The sequence below is a fragment of the Triturus cristatus genome, chromosome 1_2 (assembly GCF_964204655.1).
Source record: "Triturus cristatus chromosome 1_2, aTriCri1.1, whole genome shotgun sequence".
Lineage (NCBI taxonomy): Eukaryota > Metazoa > Chordata > Amphibia > Caudata > Salamandridae > Triturus > Triturus cristatus.
This window is the reverse complement of record NC_140580.1, coordinates 65913532-65932729: the sequence shown is the minus strand read 5'-3', so window position 1 is coordinate 65932729 and position 19198 is coordinate 65913532. Positions and strand designations below refer to the sequence as shown.

The 19198-nt window shown below is 43.7% G+C and overlaps 1 protein-coding gene across 1 annotated transcript in view; it reads left to right on the top strand.

Annotated features, from left to right (window-relative positions):
* The first annotated feature begins 1280 nt into the window (after window positions 1-1280).
* LHPP (phospholysine phosphohistidine inorganic pyrophosphate phosphatase) overlaps window positions 1281-19198 on the top strand; it is a 210223-nt gene continuing 192305 nt past the window's right edge. The window contains exon 1 of the mRNA XM_085601586.1: window positions 1281-1468. Within this exon, the coding sequence (XP_085457712.1) occupies window positions 1335-1468 (134 nt within the window). The 5' untranslated portion in view covers window positions 1281-1334. The remainder of the gene's footprint in view (window positions 1469-19198) is intronic.

Below are 19198 nucleotides of genomic sequence, written 5' to 3'. Positions count from 1 at the left end.
TGTTCCTAGGCACGCTTTTTTCACCGAACCTCCTTTCTTCCATTATCACATAGGAAATCACATTCAAATATGCAAGTTCGGGATAAGTGCTGCAGAAAAGCCTTTTATGTTTTATTCAATAAATGTAATCGTGCTCCATGTATAATAAGAATATATAGGCCACGTATAGGGTACATAAGACAACTGACTTGCCTCTTAATGGCATTGTCGTGGGTGCGAGGCACAAATGTTTTCAAGGTCATGTTTATAATCTATCACTTTTAATAAACTCCTCTCGATGCTGTGATATAATTTTATGTACTATGGCAAAACACTTCAGCATGTTAAAGCAATACTTTGACTTTTGAAGAGGTTTTTTCTTATTTTTGTTGAATGGCATTTGTCGCATTATTTATATCCAAAATATTTTCATGGCCCTGCATGCACAGGCTTTAAGAGCCAAACCAGATCCTTGACTCTGATCTCCCTATTAATTGGTTGGCTTACCCACCTCTAGTTCTCCGCTGGACAATTTGGACTGAGCTGTAACCAGAACTACATCTAGTCTGCGAACAGACTGTGTTCCGATTGATATACGCCCTCTTCATTATTTTTCACTAGGTTGATAATACATTTGAATTCCTCCAGCAATGGAAGGCAGGCAGGCCACAAATTCAATGAGCAGAAAGTCTGGACCGAGGTGCGCAGGCTGGAACTGCAAGAAGCTTAGTCCGCTCAATCTAGCACTTTCATTTGCATTACAACCACATTATAAATTGTTCGAAACTCTTTCACACAACTTCGATAAGTGTGGTCAGGCGAGGAGGAGAAAAAAAAACCAAGCGTTTGTAATGCAATAGGTCCCGCATTTACGTGAGTTTGAGCGATTGACATTGCAAATGACAATGCCTTTTATTTTTTTCTGTTTTTAAAACATGAATAAAAGGCATTGTAATTTACAATGCCAATAGCTGAAACTCGCGTAAATGCGAGACCTTTTGCATTGTAAATGGTTGGTTATTTTTGTTCGCAAACATCGATCGCGTTTGACTTCGCTGTAGAAAAATGTTCACCGCTCTCTCGAAACGCAGATGGTGGTAAAGCAGCAGACCTCGCATGTCTGCCAGGCTCGCACCGGGCCGCGTAGCTTTGGGTGAGAGGAGCCGCCGCCAATAATGCCAGACTACGGTCTGGTCACCGAAGAGCGTGACAGGTGCTTTCAGAAGGGACCCGGCACGCACGATGGGTGACAGCCGGATGTGGGAGATACGAGGGCGGGCTGGCAGAGGTCGAGTGACAAGGGGAGGAGCTGTGGGCGGGTTCGGGAGAGAGGCCGGTTTCGGGCTCTCACTGTGATGGCGGCTCAGGCTTGGGCGGGGGAGCTGCGGGGGCTCCGGGCGCTGCTGCTGGACGTCAGTGGGGTGCTTTATGACAGCGGCGGGGCCGGAGGGGGGCAGCCCATTGAGGGCAGCAAGGAGGCAGTCAGCAGGTGAGGAGATGGTTGGCTGCACAGGGAGGGCGGGGCTGAGATTGAGGCAGACTTTCAAACTCAATGGAACTTTATTGGTATGCATGCCAGTGTCGTAACCATCTTTACAAAGTTAACAGACGCTTTGAAGCAATTAGATAGATGAATTAGCTGGAATTTTGTGTTGATACTTTGCTCTGCGAAAACATATATATATCATATCATTTCTAAATCAGAGATATGCTGTATAAAGGCCAACTGCTGTTTCTGTTGGCAGTCAGTATTCTGTAAGGATAGTGTTCACACATTGCCCCCATGTTCCGCGTGATTAACTCGCCATTTCTGTTTTTCTTAATTTTTGGGATATGTAGGCCTGCATTTAAAATACGGAAAACACAACTATAGTTACTTAAGTGTAAAGAGTACACCTAAGAATTTGTCAAGCTGCATACCTGCAAGTTTCCTAGGTCCATGCTCGAAGTACTACCCTGTTCAAGGTTTTTTTCTTTGAATTTTGTGACTTGTAGTTCTGTTTCATAAAGGAATACGCAAAACTAGTCCCAGAATTCAAAGAAAACAAGCATTGGCATAGCTGATAGGTCTCGCTTTTGGGACCCTATCAGTATTTAGTTATGCAGCACAATATTCTTGGTGCAACAACAACTGTTGCAAGGCTAAACACATATAAGGCCCCAAAGGCAAGACCTATTGGCTATGCCAATGCTTGTTAAACCTCTTGCCAACATTTAGAAACCATAAAATAATTCAGTGAAACAAGATGTTGCCACCATTCCTGAAATGATGGCTCTGGCCTAAGCTGTCTTTGCAGCATGTTGTGAAGATGGTGTGCTTTTTAAACGGAAAATAACAATCTCAACAAGGGCCTGGCAGGCGAGAGAGAAAAGGAGTTAACGACCAGAGACAACAGAGAGACTAGAAGAGAGGAAGAAGACACGAATGGTGAAACACAGAGAAGATACATGTATGTGTGGGCATGTGTCTGTGTGTGAAGATGTTGGAAAGATAGATATAGACTGATTTGAGAGAGGGCGAATCAGATGAGAGAGTTGGCATATGAGACAGGCGAAAAAGAGACTGTAGAGAGGGAGGGCAGGTGAGAAAGACACTGCCTAGGGCAATAGAAATAGAGGGGGAGACAGGTTTGGCAAAGGTGATTAAGAAAAGTCTAGAAAGAGGCAGCCAATAGGGTAAAAAGAGACATCTGGGAGAAAGAAGAGATAGGTGAGAGACAGGTGAGAAAGAAAAATACAGATCAGAAGTGTAGGAGACTAATATAAGGAAAGTGATAAAGAGAGACGGGGCGGGAACTTAGAGAGAAGGAACAAGACAAACAGGATAGAAAGAATAGCTGAGAGATGAGGGAATGGACAGATGAACATTGATGAGGGTTGGCCACACGTCACGTTTTCTACTTGTGGATTGCCCTTTGCAACCCTTGGCACTGCCTTTGCAATCCCCTGACCTCTGAAATGGCAAAATCAATGGCAAGAACACTTAAACAGACCCCTTGTGGGTGTCAGTGCTCCTCTTTCCATGTTTTCTGCATATGTTTTTACTATACCAACAATGTATAGTAGTCCATTACTACCACTTGTGTAAAAACGTGGCGCTCCAGAGTTGTAATATGACATTTGCTGACAGCCAAGGTAAGTTAAATACAATTCTTTAAATGTATGTTGTGTCAGTGCAGGCAGGGAGAGTGTGTTTGTGTGAGAGAACGGGCCTGTGTAAGTGGGACCATGTGTCTGATTGTGTGTGTGAAGATGCTTGTATATGTGAAGTGAAAGTGAGTGTGATTGAGAGAGAATGAATATGAAATGAGTATGAAGCGTGTTAGAGAGAGGGACTGTGAGCGAGAATGAATGTGAGTGAGAATGAGTGAGTGGCAGTGAGGGAATGTAACGGAGTGAAAATAAGTGAAAATGAGTGATTGGGAGTTAGAGTGAGTGCAGATGAGTGTGAACGATAAAGTATGAGTTAGTGAAAATTAAACAGATCCAATGAAGCATACGGCGGATGTCATAATACCAAAGAAGCTGGTCACTGTTGTCACTGACCCAGTGGAATTAAGAAGACACTCGTATTTAGGGCATAAATGTTTGTGCGTCACGTGAGACAGGCATTCATCATTTCTTTGGGTGCCAAATAAACTCATGTGCGTAACTATTACGGACATGCTTTTGTTCTATTTATGTTGATGTTACTGCACACATTTCCACTTTCCCAATACAGCCCACAGAGCTTTGGCATTTATCCAAGCAGATCCTTGGCTTTTCTTTATGTACCATACGCGTGCAGGTTTTGTTGCTGCCAGGTAAAGAAAACAATACATTTTTGTAACCACCTTTTATTGCATTTGTTGAGAAAACGTAAGATGTTGAGGAAGGGTGGACATTTATGAACCACTACAAATCCTAAATACTAATCGCAATCACCAACTTGTGTCTAGAAAGCGACAAATGTTTTCCTTGTGTATTACAATAAGGTTGATAAAGAACAAGCGAAAATGTAAACACCCCAGCACTGAATGGGTTAACAAGCATTGGCCACGCGCCGCGATATGTGGGGGTGGGGGGAGGGATCTGGACCAGGTCTCGGATTTTTAAACTGGTTTAATAAGCCATCAGGCTAGTCATTGCGCTAGCGTATAGTAGAGCCACCACATTGCAGCCCCTGAATCTGCACTTTGGGTGTGTTCACCATTTCATCTTCCGGGTTCGGCGACGCGGGCAGGTTTACTAACCTCCAGGGGAATCTTGCCGTGGAACGAATGTGTTTCTCCCCCTGTTGACGCGCCATGCACCTGATGATGAGGTTTTTATAAAAAGAATTGGTGACCCCCTTTTATAAACAATACATAAGGTAGGGGCACCTATTAAGGGTTGACTAACAAACTATTTTCACCCTTGTTTTCACACCACACTGTAGATAGTTTTTAGCACATTTCACTTTAGTATTATAGGTCCTGACGAAGCGCCATGAGATCCTTCTGACCGACTGGGCGCGAAACATGTTGACCAGAAGAGTAGAGCGTAGCTAGCCACTCCCCCTTTTGTGAGCAAATATAGCTTTGACGCCACTCACCCCTTTTTAACAAGGTGGTTGACTGAGCCAATAAAGTTACATTTCAGATTAACCAACCTTTTTTAATCCACATACATCTACACTCCCGGGCCCTCACACGCATGCACCATACGGCAGGGAACAAAAGATCTCCGATAAAGAGCCCCTGTATGGGTGCCCGTCGGGTATTGCACCGCCGACCCGACGAGGAGCAAAACCCAGATGATGAAGCATGACACCTAGCTTGCTGGGTGTGTGAGGGTTTCAGTTCCACCCTTAAGGGATCCCCTTCCCTTGTGCACTTACATTCACTAGGTGAAAGTCTGCTATCGGAAAACTTTATTTCCCTTCGACTTTTCACCCTGTAGGAACTACACACCTCTCGTTGATACCGCACCATTTCACAGGCCCACTGCTCATCAGCGCGATGATGCCTATCCTTCATAATACTCTTTATTTGGCCATTTTGTGAGTTCCTCTTCCTTTGCCTTTTGAAAGTTTTTTTCTTTGGGGAGATCTATGCAAAGTGGTTCGCTTTCCACTTTTGGAGAACTTCCGGCCATGGGCAGGGCATTCACGTTCAAGTGCGGTGCTTCCATCATAGGGGATTTATGCTGCAGCTTGGTTCCTCAGTTATATGATCATGGCCAACTCCTCCTCCATGTGCACAGTATTTGCACATGACAATTGCAAATAATGCAGTACTCAAGGATCTTCTGTAGGGACACACTTTGCTCATGTAGATTGAACTGCCCCTGCTCAGATTAGAAGTATGTTTGTATAATTTTCACCTTACCACCATGCTTGCATCAGCAACTCCCTCATGGTGACTGCACCTGAGACATGCATGGAACATGTTAATCATCTCACCTTTCTGCTGCTTGTGTGGCTTAGTAGAAAGTATCCTAGTCGGTGTTTGGATCATCCTAAGGACCACTGCCGTGGAGTATGAGGACTTACATGGATCTTTTTCTCGCAGTCTAGTGCAGCAATAAAGCTATTTGAATAACGGGCTCGACGTCGGCTGGGCGCACTGAATACCATCATGAAAACACACTGCCCGCGCTTGAGAGACCCAGAAGAGACACAAAGGTGTCGCTCACAAGGATGGGATTTGAGAACTATGTCATCCCTATTTTTTAAGCAGTGCATAGTGCACAGTCTCCACGGGGCTATTGCGTGCATGTTATGTCATGATAAACACCAAAGGGCGAGACGTCACAAGGAATTTGGAATGCCGCAAGGTCAGGAAGCCTGCCATCGTGTGTGCCTGTAATGTTCCACAGGTAGGGGATCCTCCTTAAAGGGATTCACCTTTCATCAAAAAGACATTTCTGGCAAAAATTAGGGATTTACCTGCCAGAATGGTTCTTTATAATATAAGACAACATTAAACACTGTTAGTAAATCGAACCTAAAGCAGGCTAGCATTCCTTGTGTGAACCCTTGACACCTGCCCTCTGTGACTTACACTTTGGATAAGATTACTAAATTAACACCTTTGTTTTAAGAGGACATCACCAATATCGAGAAGGATGCAAAGGCAAGGATACTATACTACCACTTAAGGAGATGATCATTTGCGCTATTCCTTCATGGACAGCCTCCAATTAAGTAAAGATCTCGTCTTATCTATATTTCAATCCCTCAAACCCACTTTTTTGGTCCAGCATGTGTGCGTAAGATGGGTTTGCCTCATTATCGTGATAGTTTTTACACTGTTGTAAAAGTGTCTCTTAAGGAGGGAACATAACCCACTAGTTTAAAGATTTAATAGGTTACACCTTTGCCAAATATAATTTGGATAGCCAGAATTTTGCAAACTATCTTCCTTTCTCTGAGCTTCCTCTTATGGAGACGTGTCTTTGCAGCTACGGCTGCACATTGTCTATCACACTTTAACTGTCAAAGTCCCCTGCAATCATGTTATTCGGACTTTTAGTTCAATGTGTGTTGAAATGGCCATACTTCAAGCAGGGGATAACACCTCTCTAGTATGCTGATGGTGGGAGTGCATGTGTTTTTGGAGCTCTCTGTAGCTTTGGATACCGTGGAGCATGGAGCACTGTCATCTATTCTCGTCACATACGATTGTCCTGAAATGGTTCTCAGATTTTCGCAGGAGAACCCTGTTTGTACAGTCCGTGGATTTCAGGTGTTTGATGTGTGTAATTGTGGTAGTTGTGGTTATAGTGAAAGTGTTGGTTGTAGTGGTGATGGTGGCCGAAGTGGCTGCGGGGATAGTCGAGACGGTGTTATTTGGTATGGTAATAGTTGCAGGTGTGGTGATAGTACTGCTGATAATGGTAGTAATAGTCGAAATGGTAGTGGTAATGCTGGTGATGCTGATAGTGGTGGCAGTCATTTTGGTGACAGTGATGGAGGTGGTAGAGGAAATCATGTTGGTAATGCTGTAAATCATTTATCAGTACCAAAACAGTTAAAAAGTAGAAAACACCACACTACAATTCCCAGTCCAATTGATAAAAATAGAGAAAATGTTAATAAGCAAATATACACCAAAAATGATACAAAATTATACATAGGGATCTGGAGATATGATTTCTCAAAGTTTTAGATGTGTTTAGAGGTGCAAAGTACAAAGCCCCAACCACAGGTGTCTGATCGCACTTAACCATTTCACAGTCAAAAGTTAAGGCCAACCATGATAGAGCTTTGGTCAGATAGAGGGACCAGGTTTCGTCCAGTTTAAAGTTTTACCTTCTGACTTAGTCTCCGGAACGGAAGTCGAACATCCTCAGTGAGGCAAGGCAGCAGGATGTGGCCAAGATGAGTACATTCAGGTCCCAGGAAGCAATTGACGTTTGTCAGGAAAGCTCTGAGTGGGAAGAGTCTGAAATTCACACTCAAGTCTGTTGCTGGCTGGATACTTTTGGTGCCTTCGCCTAATGAAGATTTCTACATTTGGACTTGGAAACTTTTTGGGGAGTCAGGATTCTTTCAGTGGGGCAGACCTGCATGTTGAGTCCGACTGGCTGCAGCTCGGCCATGGTCTATTGATAGCCTCTTGTTCTTTTGGCAAAAATCCTTGAAAAAGTTTTCTTTCCCAGCTTTTATGGTTAGGCAGTAGTAATACGGTCTGACACTTATTCCTAGGGACACCACTGGGGATCAAAACTCACTTCAGGGGAAGCCATCAGCAGGGTCAAGGGCAAGTCCTGTTGGTACTGGTCATCTGGGCTCTTCAGGAAGTGGGGGCTTTTTGCAGCTTTTGTGTCCCTTTTGCTTAACAGGAGGCTAGACAACTATTCCTTGGAGTCTACTCTTCTGTCCTTCGTTCAATTGGGAGCCGGCCCAGCCCTTGGGGTTTCTCTCCACAGGGTTCAGTAGGCACAGTCCTCATTCTGAAGTCCAAAAGGCATACAGCAGGTGCAGTCCTTCTTCTGTCTTCCTCAGGTCCAGCAGTGTTCGGAAAAAGGTATCCAGGGATGCCACTTTTATGCCTGGCACTATCTTGAGTGTGGGGGAAACTCCCTGTCCAATAAGAAAAAGGTTTCCCTAAACAATCGCACAGTGCCCTGCTCTGCCAAAGACCAACGTGGCAGAATCTTTTTTCTCTTCACCAGAGCTCTGGGCACTCCCTTAAAGTGTGTCTAGGGAATTGAGGAACTCCTCCTGCAAACCAGTTCTGGGTTTCGCCCCCACTAAGATGGCTGCCATTCTGACTACTAGGACTATAGCAGGGACATGCTTAAGTGTAAGTTCAGTTTGCCTGTGACAGTGGAAGCCCCTTTGAAGTTTGTGCAGATGATACCACCCCCTCCCCCCCCCTCCACCCCCCACCGGCCATCCTGTCAGGAGGAGGGCACACTTCCTCACAGTCAGGCCCTGTTGTTCCCTTTCCTGTAATCCATTCACACCTCCCAACGGTCTGCCTGTCATGTGACAGTTGGGTATTCACTCTGAAAAGGCCACTGGAGGCTTAGGCAGGAAAATACCATATTTCCAAAAGTGGCATTGCCAAAATAGTGAATTAAAATCAGACTTGAATAAATATGCCAATCAGAGATTAGCCAATTTTACATATTTTAGGGATCAGAGCAAAGGCACTGGAGCATGGTTAGCAGTGCCCGGGCGCAACAGAGTTGAAAAACAGCAGCATCACCCCAAAAACTGAGGGGCAGGGTGCATACCAAAAGAAGTTTCTCCTTACAATGGTAATGGTAATTGTAATGGTAGCGGTAATGAAGGCAGTGTTGATGCTAATGTTGGTTTTGGAATAGGCAATGCAGGGGATGAATGCGAGAAGTTGGCCTGGCATATGCTGTCCACTAGTTATAGTGGGCACCTTGCACCAGTCCAAACAACCCTCATTGATGATAGGTTTAAAGACAACCTTTATTGAAAGCTATCCTAGTGGTAGCTATGGAGAGCAGCCTTCAGGCTAAGTCTTGAAGGAGTGTAACGCAGCTGGGTTTACCAGATTATAACCTCCTGAGTCACTAAATGAAAGGAGAACCACACAAGGTATAAATATATGTATTTATTTCTAAACCCTCTCTACTAATCACTTTATGAGATTAGAGAGCCAGGCACACAATAATACAGTTCTAAAACAACAGTAAATAGCACAACATACAATGGGCCCTAGGGGCGGACCAAACCATATATTACGAAAGTGGTATAAGAACCACGACTTGACTAGACACAGTGCCTAGAGCACATAGAATCGCTGGGACCCCAAGGAACCACCCAAGGTAGTGACACAGGAGACCCACGGGGGACGAGTGCAGTGTGAGAACATAGTCATGAGCCCCGTATTATTCTATGGGAAAGTCGTGGTTGAAATTTTAGAAGTTAAGGACGTTAGGAGAGGACTTTGAGCAAACCCCTTTAGACTTAGGAGGTTCTAGGGCCAGCACCCACGGGAGCACCGTAGTACGCAAGTTACCTCACCCAGGGAAGCTGGGTGCATAGGTGTCAAATGGTGTCGGGAATCGTCGTTGATTTCAATGGCGATCTGCTGCAAAGTGCTGCTGCCGGGAAGGAGAGAAGTGTCTAGTGTGATCCAAGCCTGGATCTAAGATCAGAAGAACCTGAAAGCAGAGGGGACAGAGTCTGGGTCACTTGCCAGTGACCAGGGGCACGATAGACGAATGCCCACCGATTTCAGGTGCGAAGAGGTGAAGCTTGACTCTGCAGCCACGAGGACCAGGAGGCGTCGACGACGACCAGGAGCTGGATTCGAGCTGTCCCATGCAGGATGTCTAGTGCTGCGATGTCGGTGCCCGGATTGGACCCAACAAGCCTTGGCAACAGCAACCAACGCCGGAAAAGAAAAGATGCTTCGGTGCGGACCAGCAAGGTGCGGGGGACTCCCCAAGTGATGGAGAGTCAGGGCAAGTCTTGAGCAACCAGGTAAGCCCAATTAAAGTTAAAGTTACCTTCACAGGGACCCACCAGTCGACGGACCAGGGATCGCGAAGAGACCTCGAGAGAAAACACAAAGGGCCAGCTCACGGAACACCCGTGGAGTGTAGGCGGGCAATCTTCAGTGCAAGTGCTGCTCGGGTCAGGGCTACAAGTAACCCAAAGCTCAGCTGTAGGAGTCGTTGGAAAGCTGATTCTTCTGCAAATGGTGGCGGTGTCCAGGGGTTCGGGTTGCACGGTCTTCCACGAGGGATATGGGCCTCAGAATTGCTGAGTGCACAGATCGGCCTCAGACACCACGAAAACCCACCTCCTGTGTTGCAAAATTCTTCAGAGTCCAGCGGGAGCTTCGGAGATGCAAACCGGACAGATGTGTCTTTGGTGCCTGCCAAGCAGGGGAGTAACTCCTTTACTCCAACGGAGATTCTTCAGTCATCTAGTTCAGTGTAGATCGTCGAAGTTCCAGGATTCAGTATCAGAGTTTCGTCCAGGTGTAATCTAAAGTCCTGTAGCCAGGGGTTCCTTTCGTATACCCAAGGAAGGGGTTGGACAAACTCTAGGGACCCACCTATGGGAGGGTCAGGAAAGAGGTGTGGCTACACCCATTTCCTTTGTCCAGTTTCGCGCCAGAGCAGGGGCTGGTAGCCCCTGCAACCGGTTTGAACTGGACTATGCACAGGGACACCAAATGTGCCCCCAGTGCTGAACTTCAAAGCTCTCTTGGTGTGCACCCACCCAGCCCCAATATACTAAAGCCTGTCTGGGAGGTGGTGACACCTCCCTGTGACAGGAAATCTATTGTCCAGGCCTCCCCTGCCGGAGTTTTGTTCAGCAGCAGGAGGACAGACTCGTGTCTGTGGCTGGCAGCATCCATTTTGGCTCTGTTAGCTGGTACCGGGTATACCGGTGCTGTCATGTCTCTCCCTCTGGAAGGGTGGGATCATATTCCCACACCAGTTACTGGTGTGGGGGTATGATTCCAAGGTGTTTGACACCAAACATGACATGTTTCCGTGCAGCCAACCCAAAGTTAGCATTTACCGTTTGGTTATAATGCACTTAAGAGAATTTGTTTTGGCTTCATCACAAACAATCGGAATAAAGGTTCCGAAGGCTGCAGAGGGGATCTGCTCATGCATGGGCACCCTCTCACATAAAACCCAGCACCATGCTTTCAGGATTGATAAGGCCTGCCAAAGGGGTGACTGATAGGTTTATATGTGCAGTGATATTGAGAGATAAAGTGAACCTATATCTTAGTAAGGGGTGCATGCACCACCTTACCCAGGCTGCAGTAGCAGTCCTGTGGTGTCATTTTGGAAGGCTTCCCGGGGTGGCATAATACATGCTGCAGCCCCTGGTAGGCCTCTGGGGAACCTATGCCCTGGGTACATAGTATACCATATACTAGGGACTTATAAGGGTACCCCAGAATCCAATCTGGAGTATACCTAAAGTACATGGAATCAATTTAAGGGAGAAAGCATATAGGCGGGGGTCCTGAATAGCAGGATCCCAGCCAGAATAAGTCAGAAACCAGCAAAACACCAGGAAAAAAGTGGTGGCAACCATGCAGTCAGATTCTGCCTTCCTACAATGATAGTGATATTAGTGGGGATGGCAATGGTGGGGTTGATAGCAGTAATGTTAGTAGTAATAGTGATGATGGAAATGTTAGCAAATTTGATTTTAATGGTGGGGGCAGAAAATTGTGCTGGTGTTGTGGGGTAATGCTGAAAATGGCAATGGTGATAATGGCAGTGGTGACTTAAGTAGTAATGGTGGTGACGGTTGTTTTGTAATGTTGGTGATGGCAGTGACACTAGTGGTAGTGTTGATAAAGGGAGGGGTAATGGTGGATGGTAATTGCATTGGTAGTAATGATGATGGTGGTAGTGGTCACAGTTGTTGAAACTTATAATTTCTTGTGTATTTTCTTTTTCATTCTTCCTACTAAACTGTTATTTAGCCATACAGTTATAACTAAATAAGACAAGGGGTCTGATCTAGATCTTGGCGGACGGGTTACACCGCCACAACGATGGCCAATATCCGAATTCGCTAAAATATATATCGCATCGAAATTCTTGGAATTTATATTTCAGCGGGGGGATATTCTTCATCGTGATGGAGTAACTCTTCCGCCAAAATGTAAATTAGGCCCATGGTTTCCCTACACGTAATCTGTGTTTTTGATGTGCTTCTTTGTTATTCAATCTCAATAGTTTGTTGCCAAAAGCATAACTGCTATGTTGCTTTTCACATTGGCAAATGAATACTAGATGTAACATTTGGCCTCCGACTGTTAAAAAAAATAATCCGCGTGCACTACTACAGACAAGGCATATTTTGTGTTTACTTACAGAGATTATGAGGTGCTACTATGTGTTTTGTTGCAAACCTTCAACAACGTCATGCTGGAGAAATTCATAATATCAGTGTTACTGTGCAGCAGTAAACACATCTTAAACCGAGGAATGAACCAGTGACGTGTGTGTTTTGTGTTTGGAGTGCTTGTTTATCTTCTAAAGCGATGCCCTTTTCACCTTGCCACAGTGTGACGTGGATTATAGTGTAAACAGGCCACTGAGTCCAGAAGCAGGGTCTGTCTGAGCCACATTGCTGTATTCCATGAAACCTGCAAATGTCCATAAAACCTGTAGATCTGAGTCACCTCTTGAGTTCAGCGCTGCTCTCTTACCACAATGTTCATTTCCTTAGATAATAGCAGCAGTGGCAGGTGTGTGCCCTACATGCGAGAGACTCCTTTAAATGCTACGGAGTTAAAAGTGAAAGCTGCAATAAGAGATCTATAAGAGAAGCTGTTCTGCTGTAAACAGTGATATTTTATCAGCTGCAGCAAGACAGTGATCCAGCGTAAGCGGTAAAAATATTTAACATTTTAACTTTCACTTGACTACGTACTCATCTATCCCTCTAATTGCACTGGGCCCCCTACAGTTAGATGAATTTCAACATTACCCTCACCACAGATGCGAATTGTCCTCTGGTGGATCTTTCTCTGCCGATTGGAGGGGTGGGAATTAAGGTGTCCAAAACATCAACTTTAGTCACCCAATGAGGACCATTAATTGGTGACCAACTCACAGATTTGAAATAAGGTTGAAATACACTACTCTCAAGACCGTGCTGTGAAAGTAAAGTATCGCAATGGGGAGGCCCAATCTCCTAAAGAAATTAAGTCTAACCAGAATAACACAAACTAGAAGCTCTCCGACTGCAACACGGAATAGAAGAAGTCGAATTTGATATTCTGAAAAGATTCACTGATTTTCCCAGAAAGCACATTTAAATTGAGAGAGTAATTCAGTATAGTTTCAAATAAAGAACATCGGGGACACAATAATAGGCTCAGGAAATTTAGATAGTTATAGTATTAATGTTCCAAAATGTATACAAATAAGACATTTCTTAAGCATCTCAGTCAAGAATATTAAAACGTGTAGTATTTGACCACACATTTAATCAGGAATTCAAATCGAAAAGGATAGTTTAAACAAACATCAGATGCAAGATTACAGGCTTCTTCCACCATTAGAGGCAGAAGAATAGTTCAGTCCTATCTAAGATTCAACGCGAAAGGGTAAAGGTGTCGGTTTAAAGTCCTTAAGGGCGAGTCCATGAGCATTGGCAAAAGGAAACTAAGAAGCAAAAACCAATTTGTTCAGAAAGAAGAATTTTTATTTGACTGCATAACTGAAGCAGCATCAGCAAAAAGGCAGTCCAGTAGTGGAAAAATGTGAGCATTGCGTTACCCCAAAGGAAAAGATAGTATAAGGTTTCGTTACCAAAGGAATAAAATAGTATTGCGTTGCCCCTCCTTTGGGGTTTCTTCTTTTATAGCCCTTAAGACACTTTAATGATGTGGTGTCACTCCAGTAGTCAGTCCATCGTATGATTAGTTTACATATGTAGTCACAAAATACATTTAGTTACTCCTGTATTCTTTCCTAAGCATTTCATGGGAACAAAGTCATTTTCCGGGCCTCACATGTTTGTCAATTGTGAGAAAAATATATAATGTAACAGATTATGGCATCAGTGAGAGTTGATTTTGCCACCAAAGCCATTTCACCGTGAACTTCAAAAGAATTTCTTTTGTATGTATACTGAAACATGCACAGAACAAATAAATATCAACAAAGGCAAAAGGCAGCAGGGTAAACGGTAACTGCACTACCTAGGCTAGTCACAAGAGTGATTTACACTCGTATTGCCCACCTCATATGGCCAGCTGCCACATGACCACAAATGAATACAGAAGAAAAGGCTGATGAGAGGCAATACACAAGATCAACAATAGTACAGTACACCGAACAAATAAAGCAACATTTGCAAAATTGTCAATTAATTATTATGCTTACTAAGGGAAAATTGCAGCTCAAGAAAGAACATGTTTAAAACCTAAAATGCATACATCAGCTTGAAATGAATTAAACTTAAGTGGAATCATATATAATTAAGGTTCCCGGTTTGCCATTTTTACAGATAAATACAGGCAGAAAGCAATGTGTTTTCTGTCTGCATTTATTTTTAAAAGTGGGTAAATACAGAAAACTGGCCTTCTTTTAGGTGACTCTGTGCTGTCTTTCATGAATTATAGTCCAACAGCTGAGCAGCATGGGAAGTTAAAAAACAGGATGACATTTCTTTAAATAACGACATATTTCAACATACGTTTGTGGTATAATGCTAATATTTACCTGTGGATGTATTGTTATGCAATATTTTGCTCCTTAAATAGCTAAAACAGAACAGACATCAAAGTATGTCTGCGTGTCTATCAGTTAAATAAATATGGAAATGTACAGTTTTCCAACTTCATTTATCCGCAAAACACTAAATAAATTTGGAAAAATACAGATAAAATGGCAAAAAAATAAAAATGGATAAATACAGACGGAAATGTTAAAAAAATAAATACCATAAAATCGGGAGCCCTAATATAATGCATGAAATTGTTATTTCATAAAAAAGACTAATACATGTTTCACCAATGTATTATTACACAAAGTTTATTAGCGTTAGCTATGGTCGACTGCTACAAATTTTCAACATCCATACATGTAAATTATTCTTAAAAACCATTTACCAAAATCGTTTCTACATTTTTAGTATCATTAAAGTCTCTACTATCATCTCTGTAAGTTTCAACTTTCTAGCTAATTGTATCGCATAATTGCACCATAATCCAATTATAATGCATTTGCAATGAAAGGCAGTAGAACTGTTAGGCCTCATCAGTAGATTCATTAGTTTTCATCAGTACGTGAATAATTAAGCATCATTTCATAAGTAATCTTATTATGAAAATCTATCAATAAGTGTTAAAACTATTTAGCAATGACATTTTTAGGTCTCGCTGAGTCAGCGCGTATGCGCTGCTCGGAGAGACATTTAGTAGATGAGTTTTCAAAGTGCTGCTGGCTGGCCTAGCGCTTGCGTACACGCGAGCGTGCACGCGCGCAGCCGGCCACCAGCAGTCTCTCATGGGTCATTAGAACCGTGATGACTTTCACTTTCGCAAAAGTAAAGAATAGAAAAAAACATCTATTTCTTTACTTTTGCTATTATCGCGGCACCTGCGCTTTACTTTTAATGTTCAAAGTAAAGCGCCGGTGCCGCGATCCTGGTTTCCTTTCACTTTTGCGCGGCCGTGTCACTTTCACGGCCGCGCGGCTATCGGCTTCATTTTCCTTTCACTTTCGTGCGGCCATGTCACTTTCACGGCCGCGCGGCTATTGCTTGTTTTCTTTTGAACTTGCACTCATTCGCAATTTGTGCCTGGTTTGATGTATTTTACTTGTCTTTACAGTCTCCATTTCATGTATTGTCTTTTGGTTTTCTTTCATTGCTCTCACGCTTACTGCACTGTATTCCTGACTCTCACACTGTCCCACACAGTGTCTCCTTCCTCTTACACCACTCTATGCAGTCTCCTCATAACAAGCCCTCCTTCGTGCACTTTCACCTCACTCTCTTTACTGCTCGGTTTTCTCTCTTATCACTCAGTGCCCCATGCAGTCTCTCTCCTCACCTTTACATTGCCCCATGCAGTCTCTCTCATGAGACCCGCGCTGCCCCTTAATTCTCTCCTCCTGATGTTTTATCACTACCCCATGTAGTCTCTTTCCTTGCTGCCCTCTCACTGTCCCATACAGTCGTTCTCACTGGTGCTCTCTCACAGTGCCCCATACAGTCTCTTTCGCTTTCACACTACCCAGTCAGTCTCTCATCACTTTGACACTGCTTTGTGCACTCTTTTATGATGCTCTTACTTCCCCATTCAGTCTCTCTAATCACTGTTACACTGGCCTAATAAGTCTCGTAACCTTCAACACCGCCCATTCAGTTTCTCTCCTCAGTGTCACAATGCTTCATGAGGTCTCTTTCCCTGCTCCTCTCTCACTGTCCAATGTAGTCTCCCTTCCTGCCCATACTGGTATCTCCCTGCTCCATTGAGTCTCTCCTGTCCCCTCTCCCTGACTTTTGCTAGTCTCTCACTGCCCCAAGCAGTTTTTCTCGGTTGCTCTCGGACTGAACCTTGTTCTACTGTCACTGCCCCCTGCTACTGTCTCACTGCTCCATGAAGTCTCTCTCCCACTGATGGTCTCTCACAAGTCTATGTTCTACCCTCTGCTGTCTCACTGCCCCTTGTTTTGTAAAACTTTTGGTACTGTTAGAAAGGTAAATTCGATGAACTGAGATGGCTGGCGTCCCTAACCAAATCTTGGACTCAAAACCTGTAACAAGAGTCTAGAAGATCATAAAGGAGGTGAGGTTTATTATATTTACAAATCGATCTAATTACAAGCACATGAAGAATGTGGGGGAAAACATCCATGCCTCCGGTGCAAACCCAACTGAAAATGTTTGAAAGATTTATGATGAAAGAGACGCATTTCAGACAAATCAAACATCAAACCCACCAGCTTATAAAAAAGGCAGCTATATTTGAAGATTTTAGCTAACATTTCTAAGCATTAGATAATTTCAGTTTTTATCGCAAATCCCCAATATCGTTTTTAAAATCTTGCGCTTCCATTTCACTGAATTAGATTAAGTCATTTTGCTTCATCTCCGATCCACCCTTACAAACGTGTGTAGAGTGGAGGTGGACATGGATTTCTAGGAGCTCTTTTGCTTTAATTTTACCACCACTTCAATAAAAGCTTCCCAATCGATTATGGATCTATTTTATCACCTAAAAGTACATGAAGCAATTTTGCTCCCATGTAAAAATAAACACCCATTATGCATTGTATGCTAATGCTTTAACAAATCATGCCATTTACCATAGTTAAATATATTTACTTTACTTACATTTAGGAAGGATATGCTGCCTCAAGCCCACATAGATTACTTACGATGTTCAGAGGCAGTCATCAAATAAGCAAATGCTCATTTTACATGTCAATCACAGAAGTCATTCCGTAATCAAAAAAACATGCATTGAGGGGGCGTGGCTTGCGCGCCGCTACGGGATGGCGGTTTGCGCTTGAGCTCCGTGACGAGCGAGGGCCGTAGGAGGATTTTATGCTGCTTCGAAGTGCCCCACACCTGCTGAACGTCGGACTCATGCTTTTGAAGTTGTAGTGTGCTGCTTGAGAGACTTTTCTGCTCTCTGTCACTGCCGGTGACTATATTTATGTCGTTTTATGGTGGTGCTCGGTGTTTACACGAGCGGCCGCCATTTTGTTTTTTTCTTTTTTCCTCACTGAAGGAACTGGCTGTTCTCCATAACACGACGGCGTTTTTTCACATGACCTGGCCAGGAATGAGGATAAACAGGTGCTGGTGACTATTTCCTTATTTATAAAGTGTATTTTGGATTTCTCTCTTTCCTCATTTACATTGCTGCCTACGGTGAGAGCAGTTTGGATTTTACTCTACCATACCTCTCTTCAGAGCGCCTTCAATTCCGTTGTATGGCGCTTCTATGATTGATGATACCCTGCTTCTTGATTTTACTTTTTTTTTCGGATGACGTCTTTTTGTTATCTGCAGGGCATGGTATTTTTGTGATGGTTATTCTCTCCTTTGTCATGTAAGCCCGCCATTATTATTATCCTGGATTGATTGCTGACAGTGCTCTTTCCACTTTTTGCGCATTTCTGTTTTACATATAGTGTATACTAGTTTCCTCTGGCTTTTTCCTTCCCTTCATTTCTCTGAAGTAGGGTATTTTGCTCCCGCTGTGGCTGTGGGCTCTATGGCTGCGAATATGGGCTTGACGCCAAAGATTCTAAAGCTTCTCTTAAAAGGTCCAAACAAGTGTCGCCTACACCTGAGGCTGCTCAAAAAGACACCAATTCCACTCTTGGGTCTATTCTGACACGCCTTAATGATGTTTATGCAATTGTGCAGTCTACTAAGACTAACACAGATTTGTTGCAAGTGGAGGTGTCAGCCATCAGGAATGATTTCAAAGCTTTGTCCCTTCGTGTTTCAGCCACAGAAACACGTATTGGTGGTGCAGAAGACACTATGCAAAAGCAATCTAGGTCTCTTTGCCAGTTTGAGCGCTCAATGGCGGCATTGCAGAGGGATCTCACTGAACAAGAAGATCGTAATCGCAGATCCAATCTGCCCATTTTTGGTCTTCCAGAGGAAGTTGAGAAAGATGCACCCTCTATGATTGATTTCTTATATAAATGGATTCCTTCTACGCTGCAAATTTCGTTCCAAAGAGACTTTGAGTTGGAATGGGCACACCGGGTTCCCACCTTTCGATCTAAATCAGCCACGCAACCAAGAGCGATAATTTTTAAGCCACTGCGCCATCAACATACGGAACAAATTCTGGCTCATATGCGAAAGGTTAAAGTTGTCTCATGGAATGGCCATCGCATTTCAATTTCTCAGGACTTTGCCAGAGACACGGTAATAAGGAGGAAAGGTTTTCTTAATCTCCGGAAGTGTCTCTCTGAGATGAATATCCCCTTCTCTTTTTCTGGTCCTTCAAAATTCCGCATTACTTTCAAAGGTCGCTCTAGAATTTTCGATGAACCTGCGGATTTGGCCTCGTTTTTGGATAATCAGATGGAACTGCAGATGGATCTTCAAATGGAAGCCTCGCGTGTTCCTGGTCCCTCTGGCACCTGATGTGGTTTCATATAACTGCAATGAATTTTCTCTTTTCCAGATCTATTAAGTCTGTCTTTTTTAGATCTGCATGGTGGTCTTACTGTCCACTGTTGTTGGTGTGCTTTTGCTGTGTTTTTGTGCGTGGCTTTGTAAGCTATGTGATGGGCT